This window comes from Urocampus carinirostris, chromosome 3 (assembly GCF_059441175.1).
Source record: "Urocampus carinirostris isolate Australia breed hairy pipefish chromosome 3, RoL_Ucar_1.0, whole genome shotgun sequence".
NCBI lineage: Eukaryota > Metazoa > Chordata > Actinopteri > Syngnathiformes > Syngnathidae > Urocampus > Urocampus carinirostris.
The window spans coordinates 49414867-49442353 of record NC_142351.1 but is presented as its reverse complement, the minus strand read 5'-3'; the positions used below and the strand labels follow the sequence as shown (position 1 = coordinate 49442353).

At 39.4% G+C, this 27487-nt stretch overlaps 2 protein-coding genes across 7 annotated transcripts; both read right to left on the bottom strand.

The window, feature by feature from the left end:
* Positions 1 to 125: 125 nt before the first annotated feature.
* LOC148369959 (charged multivesicular body protein 4c-like) lies at positions 126 to 8470 on the bottom strand. 5 transcript variants are annotated; one of them, XR_015850068.1, is made up of 6 exons: positions 8135 to 8470; positions 6188 to 6365; positions 3946 to 4060; positions 1809 to 1932; positions 1025 to 1187; positions 126 to 988 (listed from the first exon to the last, which is right to left on the bottom strand). XR_015850068.1 is itself a non-coding variant. In XM_088332206.1 (5 exons), exons 1-5 carry the CDS (start codon positions 8316 to 8318, stop codon positions 1120 to 1122), a joined length of 669 nt encoding a protein of 222 aa, XP_088188332.1. In that variant the 5' UTR covers positions 8319 to 8470; the 3' UTR covers positions 126 to 1119. The 5 variants fall into 5 exon arrangements, 2 of the variants coding, with proteins under 2 accessions (XP_088188332.1, XP_088188333.1); XR_015850069.1 differs by having other exon boundaries at positions 126 to 980; XR_015850070.1 differs by having other exon boundaries at positions 126 to 974.
* Positions 8471 to 14987: 6517 nt separating this feature from the next.
* Positions 14988 to 25702, bottom strand: LOC148369958 (vesicle-associated membrane protein-associated protein B-like). 2 transcript variants are annotated; one of them, XM_088332204.1, is made up of 6 exons: positions 25375 to 25702; positions 20892 to 21044; positions 19383 to 19486; positions 18335 to 18415; positions 17954 to 18136; positions 14988 to 15866 (listed from the first exon to the last, which is right to left on the bottom strand). In XM_088332204.1, exons 1-6 carry the CDS (start codon positions 25430 to 25432, stop codon positions 15696 to 15698), a joined length of 750 nt encoding a protein of 249 aa, XP_088188330.1. In that variant the 5' UTR covers positions 25433 to 25702; the 3' UTR covers positions 14988 to 15695. The 2 variants fall into 2 exon arrangements, with proteins under 2 accessions (XP_088188330.1, XP_088188331.1); XM_088332205.1 differs by having other exon boundaries at positions 17954 to 18085.
* Between the last annotated feature and the right edge of the window lie 1785 nt (positions 25703 to 27487).

Below are 27487 nucleotides of genomic sequence, written 5' to 3'. Positions count from 1 at the left end.
TCTTAATGATAAAATAATCCAAATAAAAGGCTAATTGACGATTAAGACAACTTTACAAAATGTTTTGATCCTTAGTAACGCTTCTGACTTCAGATTTCCATGACGTTAAAAAGAAGTGCCATAAATACAAGAGTTGTATTCTTTTAATGAATTTGCAAATAATATTCTTATCTGGATAAATAAAAGTTTGAAATGCATACATGCTTTGCCACCTGTGATTAAGTCATGTTTTCCTGATAATGTAAAATAATCTACATCATAAATTTAAAACCGTAGAACATCTTTGAAGTCAAAAACCAAAGTTAAAGATTCAATCACTTCATTCCCTTGGGGATGCAGTTGAAATGGGACCATGGTTGCTAGACTACAATATCATTCTAACATTTGAAACTCAGACCAAAAAAGGGTGAAAGTGTTGAAATGTTCCAATCTTGTTTCGGTTCTTGTCACGTCTTTGCGGACATCTCACTTTTTTTGCATGCTTACCGTAAGTGAAACAGAGGCTTTCGGTCATAGCAGAAATGCTCATCGTAGAAAAAGAGATACATTGAATATTTACAGCAAAACACTAACCAGTGGTGAGCAAGTGTGTATTTTTTTTTTTTTGAAAGGGCATTGCGGCATGTGTTTATCAATCAAAACACAGAGATTGAGATTAAATGGGAAAACGTATCATAACTTATTTCTCAGGCAACCCATTTTGTATACACTATAAAAATAAGTGTAAAGACATTTCATGTCATATGGGTATCATGCCACACTCTTGAGTTAACTCTGAACCAGCTTCTCATCAAGTATCAGTGACTTTGCTGCATGATATCCACCCATGTTGGCAAGCCTTTAAAATGAGCAAAAAGAGGAAAACCTTGGATGAAGGACTATAAATTTTGTTTTTTTTTTCACTGGGAAAGAGGAGAGGGAGTGTTAAATTGAGTTTGGGTGATTTCTTCCACACACACACACACACACACACACACACACACACACACACACACACACACACACACACACACACACACACACATACACACAACACATCTGATCAGTCCATTCATGCCTTCTTTCATATTTTCAGCTCCATTTGTGTTACAGGTAAGCAAAAAGACTGGCTTGATGAGTCTACATGGCTTCCATTCCCCAGCGCTTCAGGTCACCCATATCATCCTCGTCCTCGTCTTTTTTTGCTGCTTGGATAAGAGAGATACAGAAACATTTCAGTTGACCAATTACACATTTTCATATTTAATTGTATTTACAGTCAATTTCAGTTTGTTTGGGTGTTATAAGCAGTTATGTCATAGTGTATTACCTTGTAACACTTGCAGTGCCTTGTAAAGTATTAACCCGTCCCCCCTCTTCCCCGAAAACTTTTACAGACTGATATATTTAAGGCACCTTACAGATTAAAAACTATTTTGTAGACTCTAACAGATTTTTCTGCCAGAATCACCCTATATTTGGCTTCATCCATCTTCCATCAACTCTATCATCCAAGTCCCTCCTGAACAAAAGCAACCTCATGATTCTGCCACCACCATGTATGACAGTGGGGATGGTGTTCTCAGGGTGTTGTGTTACTCTTAGATACTTTTGTTAGGCAGTGTATGTCATTTATCCATACATTTCATATTAACTTAAAACTAAAAACTACCAGAAAGTCATATTACTTGATTTTATGCTAACTTGAATATGCTGAACTTGAAACCAACATGTTGATATGTGTATTGGGCTAGAAGTAGAGACCTAAACATAGAGGTAATGATTTTTTTTAAGTTAAATAAAAACTAGCTCATTGGAGTTTGTCTCACCAGGTCTGGAAGGTAATGACGTAGAAGGCACGTTGGGAAGATTGATATCCTCTTGTCCGACATCCAGCAGATTTTTATCCAGCTCTTCTTGTTCCAGCTCCTCCAGTTCAGCAAGGAGTTCATCCTGATGAAAACAACACGCAACACTAAACAATGGTACCAAAAATCGCTATAATGCAGGCTGCAAGTAACCACTCAAACTGCTTTCTAGATGGCTACAATGAACACATGGACCTTAGCATCTCCAGGGACAGTGTGTATCATTTTCCCATGAGATATCACTGTATTGTTTCATGTGACCGAAAAGGAGTGGTAAAAAACAAAGGAAGAATACAAACTATGGAGACTCAAAGTCAGTGGGCTGTAACATTTTCTGTACCGCCGACTGGTTTAATGTCTGTCAATATTTTTGCATCCCGGCCTAATAATAACAATAGTGATAATAACGATAATAATAATAGTAATACTAATAAGGTTTAATTCACTAATTAATCACTAGACCACTAGGGATCCAGATAACATAAAACATTTAAAATGTAGCACAATGGGTAAAAATAGTGTAATGAGATAAAATCGAATGCCTTTTGCTCTGTTACCTACAATCCTAGTGGTCTACTGATTGAAGCAGAGCGTTCCCACTGCCTCAGGCCAGGTTAGATTCCAGTTGCATTCATTGCGGAGCGGATTTGGTCAGCGCTCAAATATGGCACTGCGTACATAATGTGCACCCAAACATTGAATTTATTTTTGGGTGATATTTTTTTGTACAAATACGTACAAGCAAAATATAAAACAACTATTTTTTTTTTATTTGCAGCACAACCCAACCTGTTTGCGGCCCGGTGGTTGCCGACACACAGCTCAAAAGTTACAAAACTGCACCATTTGTTTTCCCATTTTCTTGCCAAGGCTTTAAAAAGGTTTATGTTTTCGTGTACCCGCAACAGCAATATGGCAGATGATCGCATCAGAGGGTCATGTTATGTAAAATAAATGCACACTTCTCAAATATATTAAAAAAGCATGTTTATGTGATTGTTGTTGTTTTTGCCTACTATTTAAATCAACATTGTCTTGTTTCTTTATGAAGTTGTTCTACCACTAGGATGCGTGAAATAATAGACATGGTCGTTAAATGGAACAAACATAATATGCAGTTGTTCTAATGATGAATAAATAACTTCGAAATATGTACTAAGTAAACTAATAGCACTTGTTCAGTGTAAAGAATATAGAACTGATTTCATCAGTCAACCTGGCATTGCCTGAAAAATGGTTTAAATATGCTACACTTGAGGCATGTGTATGAGTCTGAATGCAAAATGGATCAATGTTCACAGTTTATTTTCCCCATTTAAAATTGGACAAATGCAAAGGAGATTCAATAGGATGCCAATTCCTTATTTTGACTCACCGTTGTTCGGTATTCTGACTTTTACATCATTGTCATATTCGACCAATCATGTTGCTTTTCTTATTTTGACTGTCTACTTAAGTTTAAACTTAAACTTTACTTATTCCTACCAACAGATAAGAGTCAATTCAAGACAAGATTTGAATGTTTAGACCTGCATTGTAAATCCACCTAGTCCAATTTAATTCTACAGGGTGTCCCAAAATGTATACACACTTTGACTTTAAATAGCCAATAGTCTTTTTCGTTTTATTTCAGGTATGGTTTTAGAATAAGAAAGGTTGATAATGGACCAATAATGGATCTATGCCCGTGAAAAAACAATTGTTGTGAAAACATTCTGGAAATGTGAAAATAAAGTTGGAGTGCAAAGATGATTTGGGGCATCTGTGTGTGGATCTCTTTACAATTTGCCTTTTTTTTTTACATTTCCAGAATGTTTTCAGAAAAAAAAATATCGTAGAAACTTAAGCCCAGGGTCTGCAACTCTTTTTCCAAAATCAAACCTGAAATAGAAAAATGAAGTTTATTGGCTAATTAATTTCAAAGTGTGTGTATTTTTTGGGACACCTTGTATAATGTGTGCTTGGACACAGCCGATAACTCAAATCATCTGATTGTGACTTGCAGAAGGAATGTTTTCCCTACGTTTCTAAATGGTCCCCATTCAAAGTGTAAAAAAAACGTGAACGGAAAGCCTTTCCTCAACTTGGCATTTCCTACCTCATCAAGATCTTCTCCAAAACCAACAGGTTTGGAGATAGCATCAGAGATTTCTTGGGCCAGCTCCTGCTGCTCAGTTATGTCCTGCATCAGGTCATCCACCTTGTCAATGTCCCTAAAATAAATTAGTAGAAACATATGTGAACTCACAAAAGAACTAAACTGTCATTCAACAACCTACACTCAAAAACAGGTTCTTATGTTGGGAATATTTTTTACATGCAGTGCTGGCTAGCTTTTTATTTTAGCCATAGACTGTTAATGTTCTTCTTTCGCGGTCCATTTCCAACCTTCTTTCCAAAATATAGTTCAGTTTTAATTGGTTGAATAAAAAACATTTTTTTTAAAAGACCAATAACATTATAAAATTATCCTTTTTAGCTAATGAACATATAAAAATGCAAATTCTTCTATAACAAACATTTTCATCCATTTACCCATCTGTGAGCATTCAAGGTCATTCTTGCACTTGAAACATTAGACCAGGTGTCAGGACCTTATGGCCTGAGAGACAGGTAGGGCTCTTTTCATGATTACATCTCTGTTGGAGATCAAATTCACCATTTCCATGCATTCAGGCTGGGAGTGCAATACTGTGTTTTTACCACAGGCGGCAGTAGTGCTTTCCTAACTTGAATGCTAGTAAAAGAAATGTCCCCCTGATTTGTCTGCGTCCCTTAAGCCATTGGTTATCACCCAGTCAGACTTCGGGACTCACCGTACTGAATTACAAGCCGTTACCCAAATCAAGAAAAATTCTACATCTCAAATGTATTTACATATTTAAAAAATAGAACATTAGAGTGTCAACTCACATTTGCAGGGCATGATCACCATCTCATGTTAAGACGTGTAATCAACCCCAAGTTATTTTTATTTCTTAGCATTATTTTTGCCAAGGCAAATGTTCGCGACCCACTTTTGTGTCTTGTCCCACCAGTTGAAAAACGCTGCCTTAGGCAATGACATACATCGGAATGCACATACGAATGTGAGGTCTGCCTTTTACCAGTTATTGGATATCTTTTTAGCGTATACTTTGTGCAAGCTAAGGAAAAAAAGGACAAATGATCAAACATGCACATGAACACTTTTAAGAAAAATGATTGTAGATTTCAAAGATAGCAAAGATTGACATCCATAAAATGAAATGGAGGTGGAAGAATGACTTCTTCATACACAAGGTTAGAACGTGATATACCTGAAGGTAATTACATCCGTATCCTTATCGTTCGTAGTATTCTGTGATATTTTTACGGAAGAACTCTGCTCGCACCTTGTTTTGAAACCGTTATTCAGAACAAAAATGCTGGTCACAATAAAAGACAGCCATCTCTGGACTGACTTCAGGAGGGAAAAAAATATTAAGTGGGATATTTGTCAATACGGGACAAAGGGTCTGGCATTATTATCATTTCATATATTTTATAAAATCCTCAAATGTCACACAGTGAAATACAAATTTTCAGGTCATTTGCACAGAAAAGGGAAGCCTTTCAATTTCATTACACGCTGAAGAATTAGCTTTTGGCTAGAGATCAGGTTTGGCGGCTTTGTTAAATGTTTTCTTCAAATATAGTAAGTGATTACTGTAAAAATATCTGAATAATTTTCTTTCATGGCTTTTTGAGCCAAAAAGTTTGTTGACCCTTGAATAGACGTTACGCAAACCGAAAAAAATATATGTTTTCATTCCATTTTGAGGACAGTTACCATGGCGAATTTAAACGGGCAACTGCGACCTCTGCGGACAGCTGCAGCAAGTCATTATGTCAATCTGCCAGGCTCCATGGTAAAACAATCATAGTACAGGAAATGGACATGACTTAAATTGCTTTCTAAACCACACTATGGGGCTAAAAGCATTTTACAATGCACTCCTTCCACCAATGCATGCACATTTATGGTAAGCTGTAGCCAAGCAAACAGAAAAGTGCTATCAGTTCACACAAGGATCAATTTATGGTAGTATCTTGCTCAACGACACTGCGACACTGCTGCAATTTGCATTGGCCGAGGATCTATCACAAAACCCTTTTGATTCCTGCCCTCCCATTAATGGAATGCACACAAGCACAAGCAAGTAGTGCAATATAGGTAGAGTTGTTAGGCATCACTGTGTTTGGTATCTTAATACTTAAAGATAAAATATACAACCATTATCGAGAATTTAGTGGACAAAACCTTGATTCTTCTTGTTCTCAATCAATTAACAGATGTGTGGTGAGCAGCTCTCACTTACATGTTTTCATGGGCAGATTTCATGGCCTTGGCAGCAAAGCCCATGTTCTTCAGCACTTCTGTGTTGGTGTTGGCGTTCTCCAGAGCTTCTCTCTGGAACTCAATGGTGGACAATGTGCCATCGATTTGGCCCAGTTGCTGCTCATAGCGCTTCTTTCTTTTCAAAGCCTGCAGAGCCGCTGCAGAAAGGGAGGCAACAAGAATGCTTCGTCAGCACTAAAACTCTAGATAACAAATCGATGACAAAGGATAACAGTGTCCTTTTACTTATTTCTTTAAAATCAAGTGCCAATTGTTGAAAGATCAAAATGATATGCAACGAAGTAGTGAAGATTCATGTTGAAGCTACTGAACACAAGCAACTGACAACATTGGAAAAGGCCACTAAAATAAATAATACTGACAACTATGAGTCACAATATAAAGTTGGACTGTTGACTTAAAATATGAGCAATTCAGAGGAAAATGACAATTCTCACTTTAAAATTAAACATCTAAACATAGTCATTTTTTCCCATTGAATTCACTAAATAAAAGTGAACATTCTTAATTTAAAAGGGAGAAAGGAGAAAGACGGAAACATGTCAATTCAATTCAAGTCATGTAACGTTTACTTGTATTGCCCTTAATTACAAGGAGTCTCAAAGGGCTGAACAAACTACAGATTATTATTACACCATCCGCCGATCTAAAACCTACATGAGGGCAAGGAATAACTCAAAAACCTCAACATGAGGAAAATGAAGAAACCTTGAGAAGCGACCGCACATGAATATTTTCTAAAATATTTTTTAAGAACTAACAACACGCGAGACACAATTGTGAAAATAAATCAAAATGTATACATTTGACAGTGTGCGAACAAATCAAATTCAAAAGTAGGCGTTGCAAAAATATTGGGCCCCTTTGAGTTAATACAACCTCATTTTGCTGTGATCACAGCCACAAGTCTTTTGGGGTAGGTCTCTATTTTTGCACATTTTTAAACGGAAATATTTGCCCATTCTTCCTTACAAATCAGCTCAAGTTCCTTAAGGTTGGATGGTGATTGATTGTGCACAGCATTTTTCAAATCTTTCCATAAATGTCCTGGAAGGAGTCAGGCTCTGGGCTTGTTTGGCCATGCTTACACCTTTATATTGTTAGTTTTAAACCGTTCTATTGTAAATGTTTTTTAGTTTAGGCCTGTTGTCTTGTTGGAAGTTGAACTTGCACCCTATTCTCAGGTCTTTTGCAGGCACCTACAGTTTCTGACTTTCTTTTCAGAATTCTGACTCAAACTCAGATTTCCAATTTTATCCTTAGCATTATTTCCTGTTGACAATATCTGTATTATTCGTTATTGCAACATCAATTTCAGCCTGGTCATCCTGGAAGGGGGATTAGCCCATGTGCAGTCCCTTCGCAAGGTGTCTTCATTTTCCTCATGTTGAGGTTTATAAGATTTTCCTTGCTCTCATTGTGGTTTTAGATCAAGGGATGGTGTAATAAAAGTCTGTAGTTTGGTATAATCTGAGCAGCCCTTTGAGACTCCTTGTGATTAAGAGCTATACAAATAAACATGACTTGAAACACAGAGATAAACTTGGGCAAGTTGATGAGTCATATTTACTTCGACGCAGTTCCCATCACCCATTAACCCCACACACCTTCGTTTTGTCTTTCCATAAGACCTATTTCTATGTTCAGAAATGTCTCACTAGTTTCAACTTAAGACTACCACGCAAGTGTACCCTTAAAAGACCACGGCAAACCGAATTAAGTCCGATATATGGTAATCGACTGCGAACAGTTTGAATGTTGATTTTTTTCCATGTCTACGTTGACAGGTGAGGCAAACACAACCGCCGCTAAAAGGTTAGCTAACAAGCTAACGACGAGAAACGTTTAAAGGCTGGCTAATTATGATGATGTTAGTGTGGTTGGAAAAAGTGAGAGTGGGGATTACCTCTTTTGTTTTTAGTGCCGTTCTTCTTAGCATTTTGCAGCTCTTGTTCAATCTTTTTTTCCAAATAGTCTTGCTTCTTAGTTAGCATGTCCTCGGTTTCACGGAGTTTCTGGATCGCCTCCTGTGGACTCGGTCCCTTTGACCCTTTTCCTCCCCCTCCAAATATTTTACCGAACATCGACATGGCTACGCACTAAATAACTAAGAAAATATATGATATCTGTAAATATTTAGTCGATTTGGCTTTACTACTCGGCTTGACACTTCGCCCTGCCTAGAAGATTGTTGATATTCCTCTGTTTCCGGGACAAGGCCTGTGACGTCATTTTCCAATATGACGCCACTCGGTAATTCCTGGCGGTTTGTCGCCATCTGTAGGACGTAATATAGCCTTTTTTTTTTACCGAATGTGCCACATTTTTGCGCTTGCGTCTTAATTCCGGAACGTACAAATGCTGCTGACAATACAGGCAGTCACACCATAACAGTTACATAGTTTTTGTGCCACCAGTGTTGGGCACATTACTTTGATAAAAAAAGAAAAACTAATTATAGTGACTCACTACTTCCTCTAAAAAGTAACTGAGTTAGTCACTGAATTACTCTATAATAAAATCAACTAGTTACCAGGGAAAGTATCCATTTCCCTCACTTTCAAAGTAAGTTGTTGTATGTCAAACAATTTGACATTTACTAAACACATATGAAACAGAGTTTACAAGTGATTTAGGTGTCACATTTGACACCAATCTGTCCTTCCAAACACATTATAAGAATATTGCTAGAACAGCTTTTTTCCATCTTCGCAACATTGCTAAAATTCGCCTTATGTTGTCCCAGTCTGATACTGAGATTATAATTCATGCGTTTGTTTCTTCCCGTCTCGATTACTGTAATGTACTACTCTCCGGTCTCCCTAAATCCAAAATCAAGAGCCCACAGCTGGTACAAAATGCTCCAGAGGGGCTTTTAACTAAGACAAGAAAGTTTGATCACATGACCCCGATTTTAGCTAACCTGCATTGGCTCCTTGATAGCTTAAGATATGATTTTAAGGTTCTGTTGGTATTATACAAAATTATGCATGGACTTCCCTCATATCTTTCAGATTTAATTTCCCCCAAGTTTCCAGTCCGGAGCTTTCGCTCTGAAAATGCTGGTCTACTAGTGATCCCAAGAGCCAAGAAGAGATCCGCAGGTTCGAGAGCGTTCTCCATTCGGGCCCCGGTGCTGTGGAATGCTCTGTCCCCTGAGATTCAATCTGCAACCTCAATGGAACTGTTAAAATATAGGCTTAACACACACTTCTATTCTATCGCTTATAAAATGACCTATATCTCATGTTGACAATATCTGTGTATTATTCGTTATTGCAACAGCTGTTGCACCTTGGTCATCCTGGAAGGGGGATTACCTGGTGCGCGGTCCCTCCGCAAGATTTCTTCATTTTACTCATGTTGAGGGTTTTTCAGTTTTTCCTTGCCCTCGTGTAGGTTTCAGATCAGGGGATGGTGTAATAATGGCTTGTGGTTTGCAATAATCTGTGGTCTGTGCAACCCTTTGAGACTCCTTGTGATTTAGGGCTATACAAATAAATATGACTTGACATGACTTATATAGATGGGAATTCAGAATATTTTTAGAGAACCGGATTTTTCGACTCAGCTCATTAAAATGAGCCAGCTCCCTCAGGTTGTTGTTTCTTTGATCCCTACATGACCAGTTATTATGTAACATTATGCACCGAATGAGTAAAAAAGGGGAGAAATAAATAAAGGAAATGGAAAAAAAAAACTAAAAACAACATCCATCCATTATCTTCACCGCTTATCCTCAGTAGGGTCGCGGGGGTGCTAGAGCCCATCCCAGCTATCTTTGGGCAGTGGGCAGGGGACACCCTGAACCGGTTGCCAGCCAGTCCCAGGGCACAAAGAGACAGACAAGTTACAAGACAATTCAGACCGGCCAATTAACCTGACATGCATGTTTTTGGAATGTGGGAGGTAACCGGAGTGCCTGGAGAAAACCCACTCTTGCAACACTGAAAAACAAAGGAATACAAGTAAAATATTTAAAAATCTAAAAAAATAAAAGCTGAAATACATAACTATTTAATTCGACAGATTTAAAATCAACAACATAGAATCTCTATACAAATAAATATGACTTGACCTGACTGAAAATGTACATTGAAAAAATGCGTTTCGGAGAGAACCAGCTGCTACTCCCAAGAGCCGGCTTATAAAGACGTGTCGTTTAATGAACGTCAAGAGTCATTTGCTGTACTGAGGACAGCAGCGCTGTCAAATATTGGCTCACATTTTTTGCGACCCAGCCTTCATTCTCTTTTTCTTTCGGTGCATTAGTAAATACTATATTCGTAATTGCTCTCTAACTATATGCTAGTCGCTATTTTGAATGGTGACATGATTCGAAGAGACATGACGTAAACAACTTGGAGGGGAGCGGAAAACCACATCGCTGAAAACAGCGTAGGGTGTTCCAAAGGGGGCACGCCACCTTTGGCGTTCTGCAGCCAAAGGAACTCACTGCTTTTGAGCGTCAGTAACGGTAACAAAGTTGTATCGGCGGGAAAAATAAATTGTTAGATTAGCCTATTCTTGAAAAAAATAACACTGTTACATAACGAAGCTGCACTGATCAGTCTAGCTCTCATTCCATCCTGCCCTCACTCGTGAACAAGATACTTGACCTCCTCCACTTGGGGCAGAATCTCATCCCCGACCTGACCGGGCATGCCAATTTCTGTGTGAGAACCATGGTCTCAGACTTGGAGGTTGTGATCTTCACACATGGCTGCGAACCGCTCCAGTGAGCGCTGAATATCACAGCTTGAGGAAGACAACAGTACCACATCATCTACCGATTTTTGACAAAGACCAGAAAGTTTGACCATTTCACTCCTATATTGGCCAACTTTCACTGGCTCCCAGTCCACTTAAGATGTGACCTTGTTTTCTTACTAACGTACAAATGCTTGCATGGACTTGCCCCTTTTATCTCTCTAATTTGATTTCCCCTATGTTCCTGCATGGAGCCTCCGCTGATTGAAGAATACTGGTCTGGTTGCGACTGAGACAGGAACAAAACGCAGGCTCGAGAGCATTCTCCATCCGGGTCAGAGTGCTGTGGAACTCTATGCCTCCAGAGATAAGATCTGCCACCTCAATGGAAGTCTTTAAATCTAGACATGGACTTTTTGGACATTCTTTTTTTTTTTTTTTTTACCTCTTATAGATGTTTTTCTGACTGATGTTCACTATGTTTTGTGTTTTGTTACCCAATGTAAAGTCTAGTGCACCCTTGTATCCTGCAAGGGGGTTTATCACTTGTTAGGCCCCTTCTCATTGTTTATTTTCCTCATGTCGAGATTTGAGTTTTTCCTTGCCTGCATGTTTGTATAAGATCAGGGAATGGTGTATCAGGTGTAATTGTAACCGGTGCAGTCCTTTGAGACATTTGTGATTAAGTGTTATACAAATAAATGTGACTTGACTTAAATCCACAAAAAGCAGAGATGCAATGCTGAAGCCTCCTAACCCGACTCCTTCCCTGTCAAGGCTGCGCCCAGAAATTCTGTCCATAAATGTCATGAACAGAATCGGTGACAAAGGGCAGCCTTGGCGGAGTGGAACTCCCACTGGACACAAATGAGACTTATCGCCAGCAATGCGGACCAACCTCTGGCACATAGGGACTTCACAGCCACGATAAGACTGTGCGGTAACCCATATTCGCAGAGCACCCCCCACGTCTCCCTGAGGAACACGGTCAAATACCTGTTCCAGGTCAACAAAACACATGTAGACCGGATAGGCAAAATTCAATGCACCCAAGGACCCTGTTAAGTGTGTAGAGCTGTTTTACGGCCCAGAGGAAAACCACATTGCTCCTCTTGGATCCGAGATTCGACTTTCTGATGGGCCCTCCTCTCCAGTCTCCTAAAATAGACCTTACCAGGGAGGCTAAAAGGGTTTTTCCATGGTAGTTGGAAAACACTCTCCAATCTGCCTTCTGAAAAGGGGGACCACAACCCTGGTCTGCCAGGCCTGATGTCAACGCAATGGTGCAGAGGCGTGTCAACCATGACACGCCCACAAACATCCAAAACCCCTAACGAACTCCTGGCAGATCTCATCTACCCTTGGAGCCTTGCCACCAAGGAGCTTGTCAACCACCTCGGTGACTTAAACCCCAGAGATATGAGAGGCCCCAGGCTCCACTTCCCTTACAAGACAACGTGGTAGTGGGATTGAGGAAGTCTTCGAAGTATTTTGCTCATCTTTCACAGCGTCCCAGGTCGAGTTCAGCATGGCCCCATCTCCACAATACACAGTGTAGCTGGCACAACGCTTTCCCCCCCTAACACGCCGGATGGTGAATCAGAATTTTCTCGAAGATGCCGGGAGTCGCTTTCCATGGCCTCACCAAACTCCTCCCATGCACGACTGACGAAGCCGCATTCTGCTTGGCTAGCCGATACCTGGCAGATGCGTACAGATTCTCACAGGCCATGAGTTGTAAGTGCATCATAAAATAATGCATTCGCATAAGCAACAGCGTGTTTCAAAAATAACAACATATTTTTCACACTGTATGTGCTTTAGTAAGGCTGTCATGGCTCTGGGGAGGAAATTGTCCTTGAGCCTGTTCTTTGTTTGAAGGGACCTATTGTTCAAACCAACACTTGGCCAAGATTCTCCATATTTGTTTTGGCTTCAACCACTCCCGGATCTCCTTCTTCACTTTTGGCTACTATCCAAGACGCTTTCTTTTTTCTCCAGTGCTGTATTGCAAAAATACTGTAGTTTTACGACTAATTCATAGTTACGATAGACGCACCACAAAGATTTTACACACTAAAATGATTGTATTTATTATTGTATAACTACAATGCAAACTTTTAAATGGCATCGTGTTTTTAGGTAATCTATCATATATCATTATCTTTTTTTAAGAAAGGCAAAATCCTTTACCGGACATGATGAGCCTTTAATTTGTCACAATACCTAAGAATGTCAAGTCATCGACACAAAGTTTGTTATTCCACTAAACCAGGGGAACCTGATGGCTCTTTCTAGGAGTACCTGTGGCTCAGAGACAAATTTGATTGCATGCAAATTTTCTCCATCTCGTTCAAAACATGAGCTATTAATCCTGTTCAGACACACTCAAAGCCAAACCAAAGATGAATTTCGACTTCGCAGAGTATATAAGTCACGTTTTTCACTACAATTTAGAGTCAAGTTGTCACACCCCAAATAATAAAAAAAGAATTTAAAAAAAAAAATCGTTTTGGCTGTACAAAGAATCCTTTAGATAAAAGCTCACTATATAATCTGTGTTCAGTGTTCAGATATCTTATGATGAATCCACAAAACAAACTGTAAATACGCCAAAACACCGGAAGAGAACTTAGTTATTTGATTGGGTGAGTGGGAGGGATGGGTGGAGCTGTGCAAAAAGTGCAAGCACTCCCTCCCATCTCTCGCCCTACGCTGTCTGCGCCAAAGGTAAGCACATCAGGCTCCCTGTTTGCAGAATGTTGTGACGTTTTTACAAAATAACTGCTTGCATCTGGTTTTGAAACCAATATGTATGGGGGAAAAAAAGGGTCAAAATGAGTTTTAACTGATCTTGAGTAATTGCAAGAAAGAGACAAGTTTAAAGTGGTATGTTTGTTGATTTTGGGACACGGGCTTTGGCATTATTCTCTTTTCATAATTTTTATCAAAAATAAATGTGATGAAGACTAAGCTTTTGTCTGGGGCGCGGGTTTAGCAATTTAGCAAATTTGTCTCATAATATATGGGGTGGCTCTTTCCCAAAATAAAATTAATATATTTTGCTTTTAAGGCTCTTTGAGTCAAAAGGTTCCCGACCCCTGCACTAAACTATAAAGCCACAAGTCGACTCAAATCAAATTCCTTTGTAAAGCACTTTTCAGGCAAATAAATTGCCACACAACCTTCAGTATAAAAGCATTTAGCATACAAGAAGACAATAAAATCTCCCCAGAGGGCAGCAGGGTGATAAGAGTCCTTAATGTCTGCTCTGCTATTGTAGCAAAAGCCAGAAATGTCCTCTAGACTGGGTAGAGTAGCCGATGATTTTCTGGGCAGTGTTGATAATTCTCAGTTTTGGTCTGCTGCCGTGCACCTAGCAAACCAAATAGTGACGCCGTAAGTTCTTCACTGGTGCTCTGTAGAAGGACACCAGCAGCTTCAGGTCCAGGTTGTCTTTCTTGAGCACACTCAGACGCTGCTGGGTCTTTCCAACTACAGCTCTTTTTGTTAGCTATAGACACTAAAAGCCAGGGGCCTCACTTCAGCATAGGACTTAATTTAAATTGATCTATAGCATTTTAACTTCTCATCTGAGCCTCTCATGCACACCCTTCCAGATGTTTTTGGGAGTTCTTGGTTTCTTCAAAAATATGATATGCGAAATGGTATTTTTTTTAAATACAAAATGAATAGGAAAACGTTGTTAGTTTAAGATTAATCTGTTGTACACAATCAGGGGTAAGACTCAACACTTATTGTGTATATAATTGTGTATTGTAGTGCCGCTAGCTGCTAAAAACCGTAACTTGAGTTAAAGTCTGAACTTTGATTGCATTAAGTACGGATAAAGAGAAGCTCATTTTTAACATCAAAATCTAACCCAGTTGAGAAACAGCCTCTTGTAGCGAGTCTGGGGTCATCTTTGGGCATTCCTCCCATTATGTCATACCTGCGCAGAGGCAGCTAAATAAATGAGCTAAAAGCACTTAATAGAATTAATACCGACGCAGGACAGTAAATACAAAAGACTCAATGAGAGTTTAAACTATTGTTGCATACAAGTGTTTATTGAAAACGTCCACATTGGTTTTGCATGAAGTTTACGTTTCTTAATGAGTTAACGGCTACGCTCCTTCCGCACACAAGTGTAAAGGCCATTGCTGGCAAAGTGCAGTCTGGGAAAAAAAACAATACAGTATTAAATCACATGACTAGAGAATCTTTGTGTGGGTCAGATAGCTCAGACTGGACAAAACCACTTGATAATTGATCACAGGTAATATGACATGTGCTCCTTTAAGCAAGCGTCCGTTCTCTCACCCAATATATACATTTACAGACGTCAAGTTTTCAGTCCATAAATACGCAACTAGTGCTCATTCTCTGTGGATTATCAGCAATAAAAGTATGACATCAGTCATAAATCAATGGAAGCTTTGAGCCACATAACTATGTTACCTGTGCAAGTTCTTTTGAATTGCGAGCAACGGACGACGGAGCCACTGGAGTGAAGGTGATTATAACAAACACAAAGGGGGAAAATTCAAGGGTTAACGTCTTTGTTTTCTTGAACACATTCATGTTTCTTTTCAGCCCTGCCATGACAAGCCAGAACATATTGCCTTGAAGATAAAAAATAACAAACGTGACAATGTAAAGCCAAGAAGACCTCCTTTTGTTGTCGTCAGCGACGAGTGTCCTTCAAGGCCACCGGCCCAACCATCGGTTCGTCCTTACGGTGTCTGTCCGTGCGTTTACAGGGCAAGCTTGCCGATGATGACTCCGACGACAAAGAAGAGGACGCACAGCCCTAGCAAACGCGTGCTCAGGCCTTCGTCCCTCCTGGCCAAGGAGGGCATGACGGAGGGGCGGGAGGAGTCAGCAGCGGCTACCGTCAATTTTCTCTTCCGCAGCCCGTCGTTCTCCTGCCATGATGTTCAAACCAGAACAATCGGTCAGCAGATAAAGCGGCAATGAGAAAATATGGTACAATCATTCCGATGAAAAAAATGTACTGTCATGGCCATAAATTTGCATGTGTGCCTTATAACTTGGTTACATGTGGGCAAAATTGGGAAATGTGTTTCCATATTTGTGCAATAATTAATCGGTGCTTAGCACAATTGAATAAGAAAGGTGGCGGTGGTTATCGAACCGAATAGCAATGGTAAGTAGCGATGGCAAAATGAACGTCATCACAACACCTAGGCTTGCGGTTCATGAACCATTTATCTAAATTACTCGACACACACTTCAGGGATTCGAACCGAGAAGCACATCATAAATGGTAAGAGCACTGGATTCGAATAATATCAGGCCATTAGAAACATAGACGGTTGTTTGCAATTGCAAATCATTTAATGCTATGGGTATCAAACCCTGCATCACAGCAGCACATATAGGATCCTATCCACTAGTCCACTAGGGATACTGACAACAAATTTAAAGGTCTGATCTCATTATCACCATATTTTAGTCACAGTGACAGATATGTTGGAGAGAATGTTGTTACACTTTTTGTCAGCTCAAACTAAGCACTGTAAGTGACAAACTTTTTGAACATGTGCGGTCACGAGTTTGTATCTTTCAGGATGACCGAATTACTTCCCACAATGCCGTTCTGTTTGTTCAGTTCAGAATCATGTCCGCTGTTCCACAGACCGAATTTAGGTCTGACAATATTCCCGCGGCCCGGCCCAGAATTAACATCAAAAATTTGGTACCATGATTAAAAATAAAGTGCTAATGAGATAAGACCTCATGCCTTATTATGTGGCGTCAGTATCCCTAATAGTCTAGTCCACATGTGTCAAACTCGTGGCCCGTAGGCTAAATGTGGCCAACCACATTATTATATGTGACCTGTGAGAGCTTAAATTTTTTAAGTCTTTAAAATGATACGGGTCAAGAGTGATTCGACCAAAACTATATTTCCCACAATCCCTGTCGACTCCCTTGTCCACCAAATAACGGCTCAGTGCCACTTTATGTCAGTAATTCCATATTGATGCAAATGAGTGGATTGAGAAACACACTATCCCAAAAAATTCAAACAAATACCAGTTATCTTGTTATACAGTGAAATCTCTACATAAAAAATTTTTATGCTCCCGTACTCAAAACTAGAATTGCCCGTACATCGAGCAAATTTTGTCAGTACATAATAACTGAAAAACAATTAATTCCGGGCCTCCCAAAAGCATCCAAGTTAACCCTAAATAGCGACAAAACAAATCTTGTTGATAACTAAAAACACAAAAAAATAATAATTGCACTTAAAAATACAGTAAAAAGATAAATGGGATTATAAAAATTACTTTATAAAACGTATGGAGATTCGGTAAAGTGTTTCTTGAAAGCCATCTGGCAACTCGAATTTTCTAGTAGCTTATATGAAGATTTATGATGTACTGTACAGGCGTAGTGACTTTTTTTCAATGCAACTGTAATGTTTGTGACTAATCATCAATACATTCAGAGTTTCTTTACATGAAGGAGTAGTTACAAGTATGTTACATATTAATTACATTTCTTTACAATCATAAGTTACATCAGGCCCTTTCAGGACAGCAATTACGCTGATGTGGCTTGGTTTGAAACCCTTAGTCTCGTGGATAGGATCCACACCGCGTTCTTGGTTGTATTCCCGTGTCATCCCATCCTATGTTAACAGATCAAATCGATATACAAATACGGAACTTTTTTGAGTAACCCTAGCCCTTACAGTAGTTTTAATTCCATTTGCCTTATATATGAAAAAAATATCACAGAAGATGCGCTTAATAATCAAAGACACCCTATAGTGCGGAAAATACGTCACCTTTAAATTGGCTAGATTTACAAAATCTTACCAAACCAATTTATATTTCATAGAGCAGTGGTACCATCTTGTGGAAAATGATTGAAATAGTACAATTAGTCTTTTTGTAAATCTAAGCAAAGATTATAGTCTCTGCACACATTTTTCCTTTATTCAGGCTCACCCGGACATTTTTCCTTTATTCAGGCTCACCCGGATCTGTCTGTTCTCTTCTCGTAGTTTCTGTGCATCTGCCTGGAGCCGTTTGTACTCCTCCATGATCTTTTTCACCTCTCCATCGTCCAGCGAGGTGCTGGATAACTTTGGCAGTGCAGCATGCTCCGTCTTAACAAATAAGGTAGAAGAATGCACAGTGTGGTAGCTTTCGGACTCATGCTGTGGAAATAGGGGGATGGAAAGTGGAAGACAGGTGCAAACATGAGGATGAAAATTAGAAATAATTAAATGCAAAAACAATAAATAATGATTTGTTTCAGTGAGGAGTTGCTGGTGACTCCATAGACAGCTTAATGTGCTTTCTGTAAATCTGAAGGCTGATGAGAATGTGAACATGAAAGACAAAGTGACCCTTACCGCCTTGTCATTTTCTAGAGGCATCTCAAAGGCACATCTCAACTTCGAATCCATTAGTTCTTCAGGTTTGGCCTCCTTCCACTGTAAACAACCCATAGAAGATTAAAATATTCCATGATGCTTTGCAACTTGAATTGTTATTCCTCACTAAAGACTAAACTAACTGCACCACGTCATTATATTCAAAAAATATAAAAAAAATTATATCCAAATAATATGCCCTTTGGAGCAGGGGTGTCCAAACATTTTGGAAAGCGGGCCAGATTTGGTAAGATGAAAATGTGTAAGTCATTGAACAGTCTTTATTAAATTCAGCCTCCGTGAAAGGTTTGCAGTCCTTGGTGATAAGCTCAGAGACCTCGTAGCTTGCCTTTATAGCATTTTTATTTCACTCAAAGGGTCTCGTAAAAAGGCGCAGCTGTGCTGTAAAAAGCGCTTCCAGTTGCTTCACCTATTCACAGGGTTCGTTTTCCGTTAACTTTATGTAGTGGGAATATTTTGTTGAGCAGCACCTCTTGATATTATATCCTTAAAAAAACACAGTCTCTTGGCAAATTAGGCAGACACAGTTGTTTCAGATTTCCATGAGAACTAGTAAACCCCTTGTCCTGGAAGCAGCGGCCCTCCCATTCAATTTTCGTTTTTTAATTTTTTAATTAACAGTAGCAATGTCAAAAATGGGATGGGCTAATATTATCACAGAAAGCCATGGGCAAGGAGGCCAAAGGGCTACTGCCATCATCCAGTGATACTGTACTGAACATTACTAGTGGGCCACACATCATTAATTTTATGACAAATGCTGTGGCCTAGTACAAATTTAATCAATACTTTTGAGGCTTTCAAGTCACTAAATCCATAATCAGACGGTGGTTTTAAACATTAAAAACAAACCACTAATCACCTAAGATTGCTGAATGACATATCATTGACTTATAATATTTCACAAAATGACTGTAGTTGTATACATTTCTAATAGATCTCTTAGATTTGCCTTTCATTCAAATGGTATCAAGCTTCATATTTTATGTCTATTGCAGATACTCACAACACCCTCCATGTCGATCATGTCGTAGGGAGCCAGCATGGACAGAACCATGAATTTGTGTTTACTCTTCTCATTGGGGTCATAGTCAAAAGGCTGCAGCATAACTGTAAACAGCATGGAATGGGAATTTTATTTAGAAAATATGACTTTTATTGACAAGAATTTGGGGAAGATGGGTGTTCTCATTTCACTGAGTGAAAGGTTGTGCCCTGAAACTGGTTGCCAACTATTCATAATTGTTTCAAAGCCTCTAAACAAATATAACCTGTCATTCAGACTTCATTTTAAATAAACTGTCGCACTATATCTGATAAAACTACAAGACTGGAGGTAAAATTGAAATAACGGTTGAAACCCCACAGAGATGATGTGCAAACTTCCCTCAATAAAAACAGAATTTACATTAAAACTCCAATTGGTTTTAATTTACTTTATACCAATAACTAAAATTCCCTATTGCCATATTATATTGCAAATGAATCACAAGCAGTTCTTTAAAAAAATAATTGTAATCACTCTACATTGATTGGTTTAAAAGTCTTTAAATGTACAAGTCTGACCATTGTTTCCGCCTCAACTCATGACTCGACATATTCAGACAGCATGAATTTAATTCACATAACCCTGCCTCACAATTTTAATTGAAATTTTAAATTTCAGAGTACGCCAATCTGGGGCGGCAGTAGCTCAGGAGGTAGAGCGATCGTTTTAGGATTAAGGGATCCCAGTTCGAATCCCGGCTTGTCCGTGTTACATGTCGAAGTGTCCTTGGGTAAGACATTGAACCCCCAATTACCCCCAATAAGCAGGTTAGCGCCTTACATGGCTGCACAGATCACGGCCGCTATTGGGAAATGTGAAGCACAATGTAAAGCGCTTTGGGAAGTCATTGACTTGAAAAGCGCTATATAAATGCAGATCATTAAATGCAGATCATTTCATTTCATTTCATTTCATTATGATGCAAAAAAACCCCTTATGAATAGGGCTTTTAAATAATAATTTCCCTGTCTAATCTACAAAAACTTTGTTTTATAAACTTATATTCTAACAGAATGAAACACAGCTACACTTTCGCTCCGTTTAAGCCAGAATGTCAAACAAAGAAGTTGTGAGGATAACAGACAAAAAACATTTGTAAGTAATGTTTAGTACTGCAAACTTTATGGGCGCCGTGGCTCAGTGCTTGAGTGTTTGTCTCCCAACTCAAGTGTTTGGAAAAGATGCTTGGCCCTGGAAACCATGTTGGAATTAGATTTGTGACCCGATTTAATGAGCAAACCCGAGCTTGGCGCGATAGGACTACAGAGTATGATTGTGTTTGAAAAGCACTTTGAGCCCCACTTGTTATATATTTTTTTTACCTTTTATACACAGTACTTTTCTATTTTCATAGACGTACAGCTCAGTACAGTTGACAAGTCTTCCATGACAGCAACAGTTTTTACATTTTTTTTCTTTTTACATATCAGACTAGCATCGAGTTTGGTTACAAGTGTGAACCCTGACCTGAAACATTGATGGAGGTTCCAGCGTCAATGATACCGCTGTTTGGACGGACACAGTAGCGGCGAGGTGCTGTTGTCTTGACTTTAAAACAAACATTTCGATCTGTAGGGTTTGTGAGTTTCAGAGTGGCAGTGACAACATCTGTGAAAGGTCCTGGTGAGAAGACAAATATATAACCATAATAAGGCAAAGACAGTCATCTAATACAGAAATAACACCACGGGAACGCACAAACACACTAAATGGCCACAATATTAGGAAGCATTCAGTGTTTTTTTTCAAAGCATAGAAGACAATTATACCATTCCATGATTGGATGGGTACCATCTTAAGTACACACTGAGAAAATCTGCCCTTTTAACGATCTATTTTTCGCAGATGAACATTCATTTATCAGAAGGTGTTGTAATTGTGGCCTGAGAAGCCCTTTGAGACTCCCCGTGATTAAGGGCTATACAAATAAACGTGACTTGAATTTTCGAGGTGCTTATCCTCACTAAGGTAGCAGGAGTCCTAGAGGCCATTCAGACTGAATTTAGGCAGTCGGCAGGGGACACCTGGGACTGGTTGCGAGCCAATCCCAAGGACTACACATACAGACAACAATTAATTCAACACTTAATTCCGAAGGGTTATTTGACTCACCTCACATGTCATGCATATTTATGGTACGTGGGAGAAAACTGGAGTGCCCGTTAGGGCTGCAACGATTAGTTGACGCTTTCGACGAAAATTCGATAGTAGTTGATAATGAATTTCATTTTCGACCATTACCGCCAGACACATTTTTTTGTAACAGGCTGAGGCATCTCTACATAAATATAATCCTTGCTGAGAGTTGCTTATTTGCAACAGCCAATAGCATTTCTGCCTGGACGGTAACATTACCATACAGAAATGGCGGCGTCAACATCAATTACACGCACAGAGACTTCTAAAGTTTAGGAGCATTCTAGCCTCAATACAGCCAATAAAAAGGCTACTTGGAAAGAAGACCTAGCCCATCATAGCAGTAGATCTGTGACGCACAAACAAAACTGAGTTTGAGTTTGACTCGTTCTTTTTCTGTCTTCCTCTCTTCCTGCCTTCTTGGACTGTGCCTTGGAGAATTATCTTGGGTAGTCCTGATGATCCTGTGACACTGAAGTTTCATTTGTGCACAGTTGACAACAGTTCTTTGTCCAAAGTTTTGTTTGTCACATGGGCTATGAAGCTGGTGCCCTGAAGTTATCTGTATCATTGCATCTCCATGGTCTACATTTATTTTCCAGTTTTGCAACAGTAGTTTGAGCTATCCTGGACATGATTTGGGGTTCTGACCCCACTTCTGATTTAGCAGCTCCAAGGTATTTACATCTGGTGACAGGTTCAAGCTCTTGGTGGTTGATGGTGATATTTGTGATGGCACCTTGGGGTTTTTTGGTCGTTACTTTTGTTTTACTGTGCTGCTTTCCATCACATTCTAGGTCAGGAGTCGGCAACCTAAGGCACGCGTGCCAGCAGTGGCACGCAAGGGGTTAACCAGTGGCACGCGGAAAAAAAAATCATTATTACCTTGCCGTGCGCTAGATAATAATGATTTTTTTTCTAAATGCGCATGTTTACCTGAAATGTAGACATTTTCATTGCGCGCTTTCATTGCCGTGCCTCGCAGAGGACGAGAGATGCATTTTAACCCTCCCACAGAAACACCGGCGCGCGATAAATGAACGAATCACGACAGCCAAATGACGGCTCCTCGAGCGGAAAAATTAATTAAAAATCTCGTTCTTTCCAGCCAGCGAGGAAAGACGAATGGGGCTTTGAGCAAAAAATAACCATGCTGTTTGTGCAATATACCTTGAAAGCGTTGTACCTCGCACGCCAAGTGTTAAACGTCATTACGAGACGAAATATGAACATGAATTCAAGGACAAGTCTGAAAAGGCGGATATTATTTAAACGCGCTGTGTCCAACCATCCCCTGCACCCCCCCCGCCCCCCCCTCGCATGAACGCGCATTCTGCTGCGCTCCGACAAAAGCGATCGCATTCTATATAATAAGTTAAATAAAACAATAAAAGCAAGCTAATTAAAACAATTAAGCGATAGTAGTCTATATAACGCGTTTATTAAAACAATAAAGCGCGATCGTATTCTACAAAATTAGTTTGTTAACGCAGAAGAAAAAGTCACCAACAACAGAGACGAATCAATGTACGCTATGATATCCACGATCACAACTAATTGTAAACAAATAGCCTTTATTTTATGTAGTTTAATAGCCATATGTAATGTATTTTATTGTGAATGAAACCCTGGTTTGCATTGGATCCCGCGGGGTAAACAAATCATTTTTTTCCCATTTAAAATCGGGCTTCCCTGTCTATACTGTTAGCAAAGTAATACGCGCTTTAAACCTATTATGTTTTTTTGGGGCTTCGGGATCCAACTACAGAGGAATACCTCAACTTTGTGATGTGTTACTGAATAGGTGTTTGACAAATCTAGTTAATTTTATTACTACTATTATTATTTATAATAATAGTAATATTATGAGAAACGACCTGAAGCTCTTCAAAATCATTGTGCTGACCATAAATATGTCACAGAAGGGTACCCTAGAAGTCACAGGTCTCGATCTCAAACAGGGTCCATATTAGCAGGGGAGTCATATTTTGGCAGGTACATTTTTGCGATTAAGGGCTATATAAATAAATGTGACTTGACTTGTAAATTACCTAACAACCCCCCATGCTAACTCCTGAATACAAAGTCCTAATGAGTGTGTGTTTCAAGTTTCTGAAATAAGATTTTATTGATGAACGGTATGGTAGCCATATCACTTATTTTTTGATTGTAGTTCATTGTTGATGAAGAATGGTTGAAGTCGTGGATGTCTACAGGCCTTTCCACATGTTGCTCACATTCATTTTTTAGTTTGTTGATGAACAAGAATAGTGGAAGATGAAATTGGTCAGTATACGATTTCAATGTATATCCATGTTGTATATTTGGACTGGTGTAAAATTAGAGCTCTGTTGGATATAAAACAATAATTGTGCGAGTCATTAATCTAGGTGAGGCACACTGATTTACAAGGAAATTTGAAAGTAGGACTCCACACCGAAAAGGTTGGTGACCTCTGTTCTAGGTTGATGCTTTGTCCAGGCAACTGACCAGATCTCTGACTTTCTGTTCTTTTTTTTATCATTTACTTGCCTACCCTTAAAAAATGGGCAGATGTTTATTTATGGTTTTACATAGCTACTAACAGAGCACATTGCTTAACTTGTTTTTTTTCATTACCACAGTATGTTAAATTTAAAAAAAAAAGATTTTTCGTTGTACCCATTTTCTTGTGTTTTTATCCTAAGCCCCATGGTTAAATGAAATTAAATGTCTTTATCAGTGATGCTCTCCTCGGATTAAATCCCTGAAGCATGTGCAGAGTATTTTAGATGAGTGGTTAATGAACCACGGTTCAAGGTTTGTGTTGGTGATCCATGTGGTGGCGTTTGAAGGCCCGCAAAGCAGGTATACTAAGTGACTGATTCAGGAAATTATTGTCTTGCTTTGAGTGTGGTTCAAAATAAAAGCGGCAAATAAATGTCCCCAGAATTGAAAGACACCTTCCGTACTCTGAATCACAAAAATATGAACTTCCAATTCTTAACAAACTTGCCATCACACATATCTGGACCCCTGCTTTGAATGTACCACGTAAAAGAGTTTTTTCAACAGCATGTGAAATTCTCTGCAGAAAGAAAAACACCTAGGTCCAAATCTTGTTGATCATCAAAAATGTTTTTTTTTTAAAAAAGATGAATAAGCAATCTATTTTACCTGCTTATTTCCCCTTTTCACAGAACAACTCGCGATATTACTATCCTTATACACTGTTCAACTATTTTACACCAACGTTTTATTGCATGCACCAAGCATGTTGTACATGTTTCTGTCCACATGATAGCGTGGTCAAGGAATAGAGCAATTATGAAGCCCCTACGCATGTGTGGAGCATTTCCCTGGAGGGCTTCAACTGCTTTATGGGGCTTCATTTTGACATAATAAATCTTTATTGTCATGTATGCAAAGAGTTCGGACATGAAACCAGTCATCTAATCGTTTGCATAGAGGGTGACAAGTCGATGATTAAAATCGTCGTTAGTTGCAGCCCAATCTTTAGATTACAAAAATATCGTAGCAGAGAGGAAAGTGGAGGATGCCCCCTGATAATTAAAGCGAAGAAATTATATTATTTAAGGAAATGTCAAGGCTGCGCTGTCTGTCAAATAGACAGACGTCAGGCCTACTCCTCCGCCGCAATGACAGCTAACAAACGTGCTAGCCAAGAAGGGTGCTAAGCTGCTAGCATGTGCACCCAAATGCACCGTTTTTATTTATCAGTAAAATGCACACGAAACATGTGCAACTTTATGACAACCGACAACAAGAATTTATGATAGAAACAGCAACGTAGAGGCGGTGAAGAACGACTTACCTCGAAATTTCAACTCATGTTGTGGCTCCAGCACCAGGACTTGTTCTGGTCTGGCCATGTCCCACAGTCTTCCTTGTCGGGGCGGAGACGGCAATAATTTGGATCGCAGGTAGCCGAGAGGCGAGGGATGTAGCGGGTTGGCTCCAGAGAGAACGATATAGATGCCCGATGCGAGAAAGAGGGAGGATGGACTGCAATTTTTTTGCAAAAGAAGCACAAGCTAAAAGCGAACTGCTTGACTGCCACCGACAGCTGCTAGAAGCTAATTTGCTAAACTTGCTAGCATCTATAGGAGGGACGATGAGGACAAGGAGGCGGATATAGTGAAGGGGCGGAACCTCGAATGTCATGTTCACGATGCATTCTTTTTTAAGTGGTTTTAATGTTGATGCATTAAAGATAGCAAATGGGTTTATTCTATTACCATTCTTTATTTTTTTAAGTATTGGGGTTTTTGGGGTTTTTAAGGGTTATTGTTCTATCTTCGTTATTCATTATCCATTATCTGTTATCGGTCAGTTCATAATACGCTACAAAGGCTAGGAGCCGGGACACTTACTCTCAGCCAAAAGGCCAAGCTAAGGTCCTATCCCTAAAGCCTTGCTGCGATCATTGCGAATGCACCGTTCCCGGAGGTAGTTGTCTTAACTTTATGCAAGTGCAAAATTTATGCCAGGGGTGTCCATCCATCCACTATCTGCACCTCTTATCCTCATTAGGGTCGCGGGAGTGCTGGGACCCACCCAAGCTGTCTTCGGGCAGTGGGCATGGGACACCCTAAACCAGTTGCAAGCCAGCCGCAGGGAACATAGAGACAAACAGTCCCACACGCACTCATACCGAGGGACAATTTGGACTCACCAATTAACTTGCAATGCATGTTTTTTTTTAAAGTAAGAGGAAATCTGAATGCCCGGAAAAAAACCCACGAAAAGCACGGGGAGAACATGCAAACTCCGCATAGGAAGGCTGGTAGCTGGATTTGAACCTATGACCTCAGAATTGTGCCACTGACACGCTTACAAATCAGCCACCCTGAGGCATGACAGGGGTGTCAAATTCATTTTAACTTGGGGCTACATGGTAGAAAAACACACGGGGTCGAACTAGTCGACTAAAGAGAAAGAAAGAAAGAGAGATAAAGAAATTAAGAGAGAATGAAAGGGAAAAAAAGAGTGAATTAGAAAGAGGGTTTAAAAGACAAAGAAAGAGCGAAAGAAAAGGGGAAAGTTGAAGAAGGAGGAGAGAAAATAGAGAAAGTGGTAAAAAAAAGAGAAAAAAAATAGACAAAGAAAGACAAAAATGAGAGTGAGAGAAAATTTAGAGCAAACGCGAGAGAACAAATGACGAAAAAGAGAGACAGAGGTAGCAAAAAAGGTTACAAGAGAAAGACAGAAACGAGGGAAAATGATGGAAAAGGGAAAGAAAAAAGAGAGATCACAGGAGACAGAGTGAGAAAAAAAACTAGAAGAAAGAGGGACATTGAGAGAAGGAAAGGGGATACATAGGCAAAGAAAACGTGAGGGAGAAGAGGAAGGGAAATGAGAGAAAGAGATGAGAAAGAATGAACGGAGAAAGAGAACAAGGCCAAGAGAGAAAGAATGAAGGAAATAGTGAAAAGAGAATAGAGAGACAGAAAAAGAGTGAGAAAAATCTAAAAGGAAAGAATACAACTCCAATTGCTTTGCAAGTAGCACCTGGTTTTGGAGACATCAAGTGGACATATTTAATGCTGCAGTCTTTTCTCCTGCGCGTCTCGGCGTTGTCTCGTGGGCTGGATTAAAACCCTTGGCAACGTAATCCAGATTGCAGACCGTAGGTTTGACACCCCTGATTTAGTCAGTGTTTATCTTGTACTGCCAGGGTTTTTAAATATGCCTGTCACCTTTTACAACTTTGTACGTTTTTGGATCAGTTCAAATTGTGTATGTAATGCAGCGATTTTTTTATGGGAACATTTTCAAAAACTCGTTTTTTTTGTTCGACTGGTTGTCGTTTTGCCCATTTCGGCTTCAATTCAGATCGTCTCGATCACTGGTGGCAGATGAGAGCGTTATTTATATTTTGAATGGAACCAATGTATTTATTTCAATCGTACCGTTCTATTGAATTA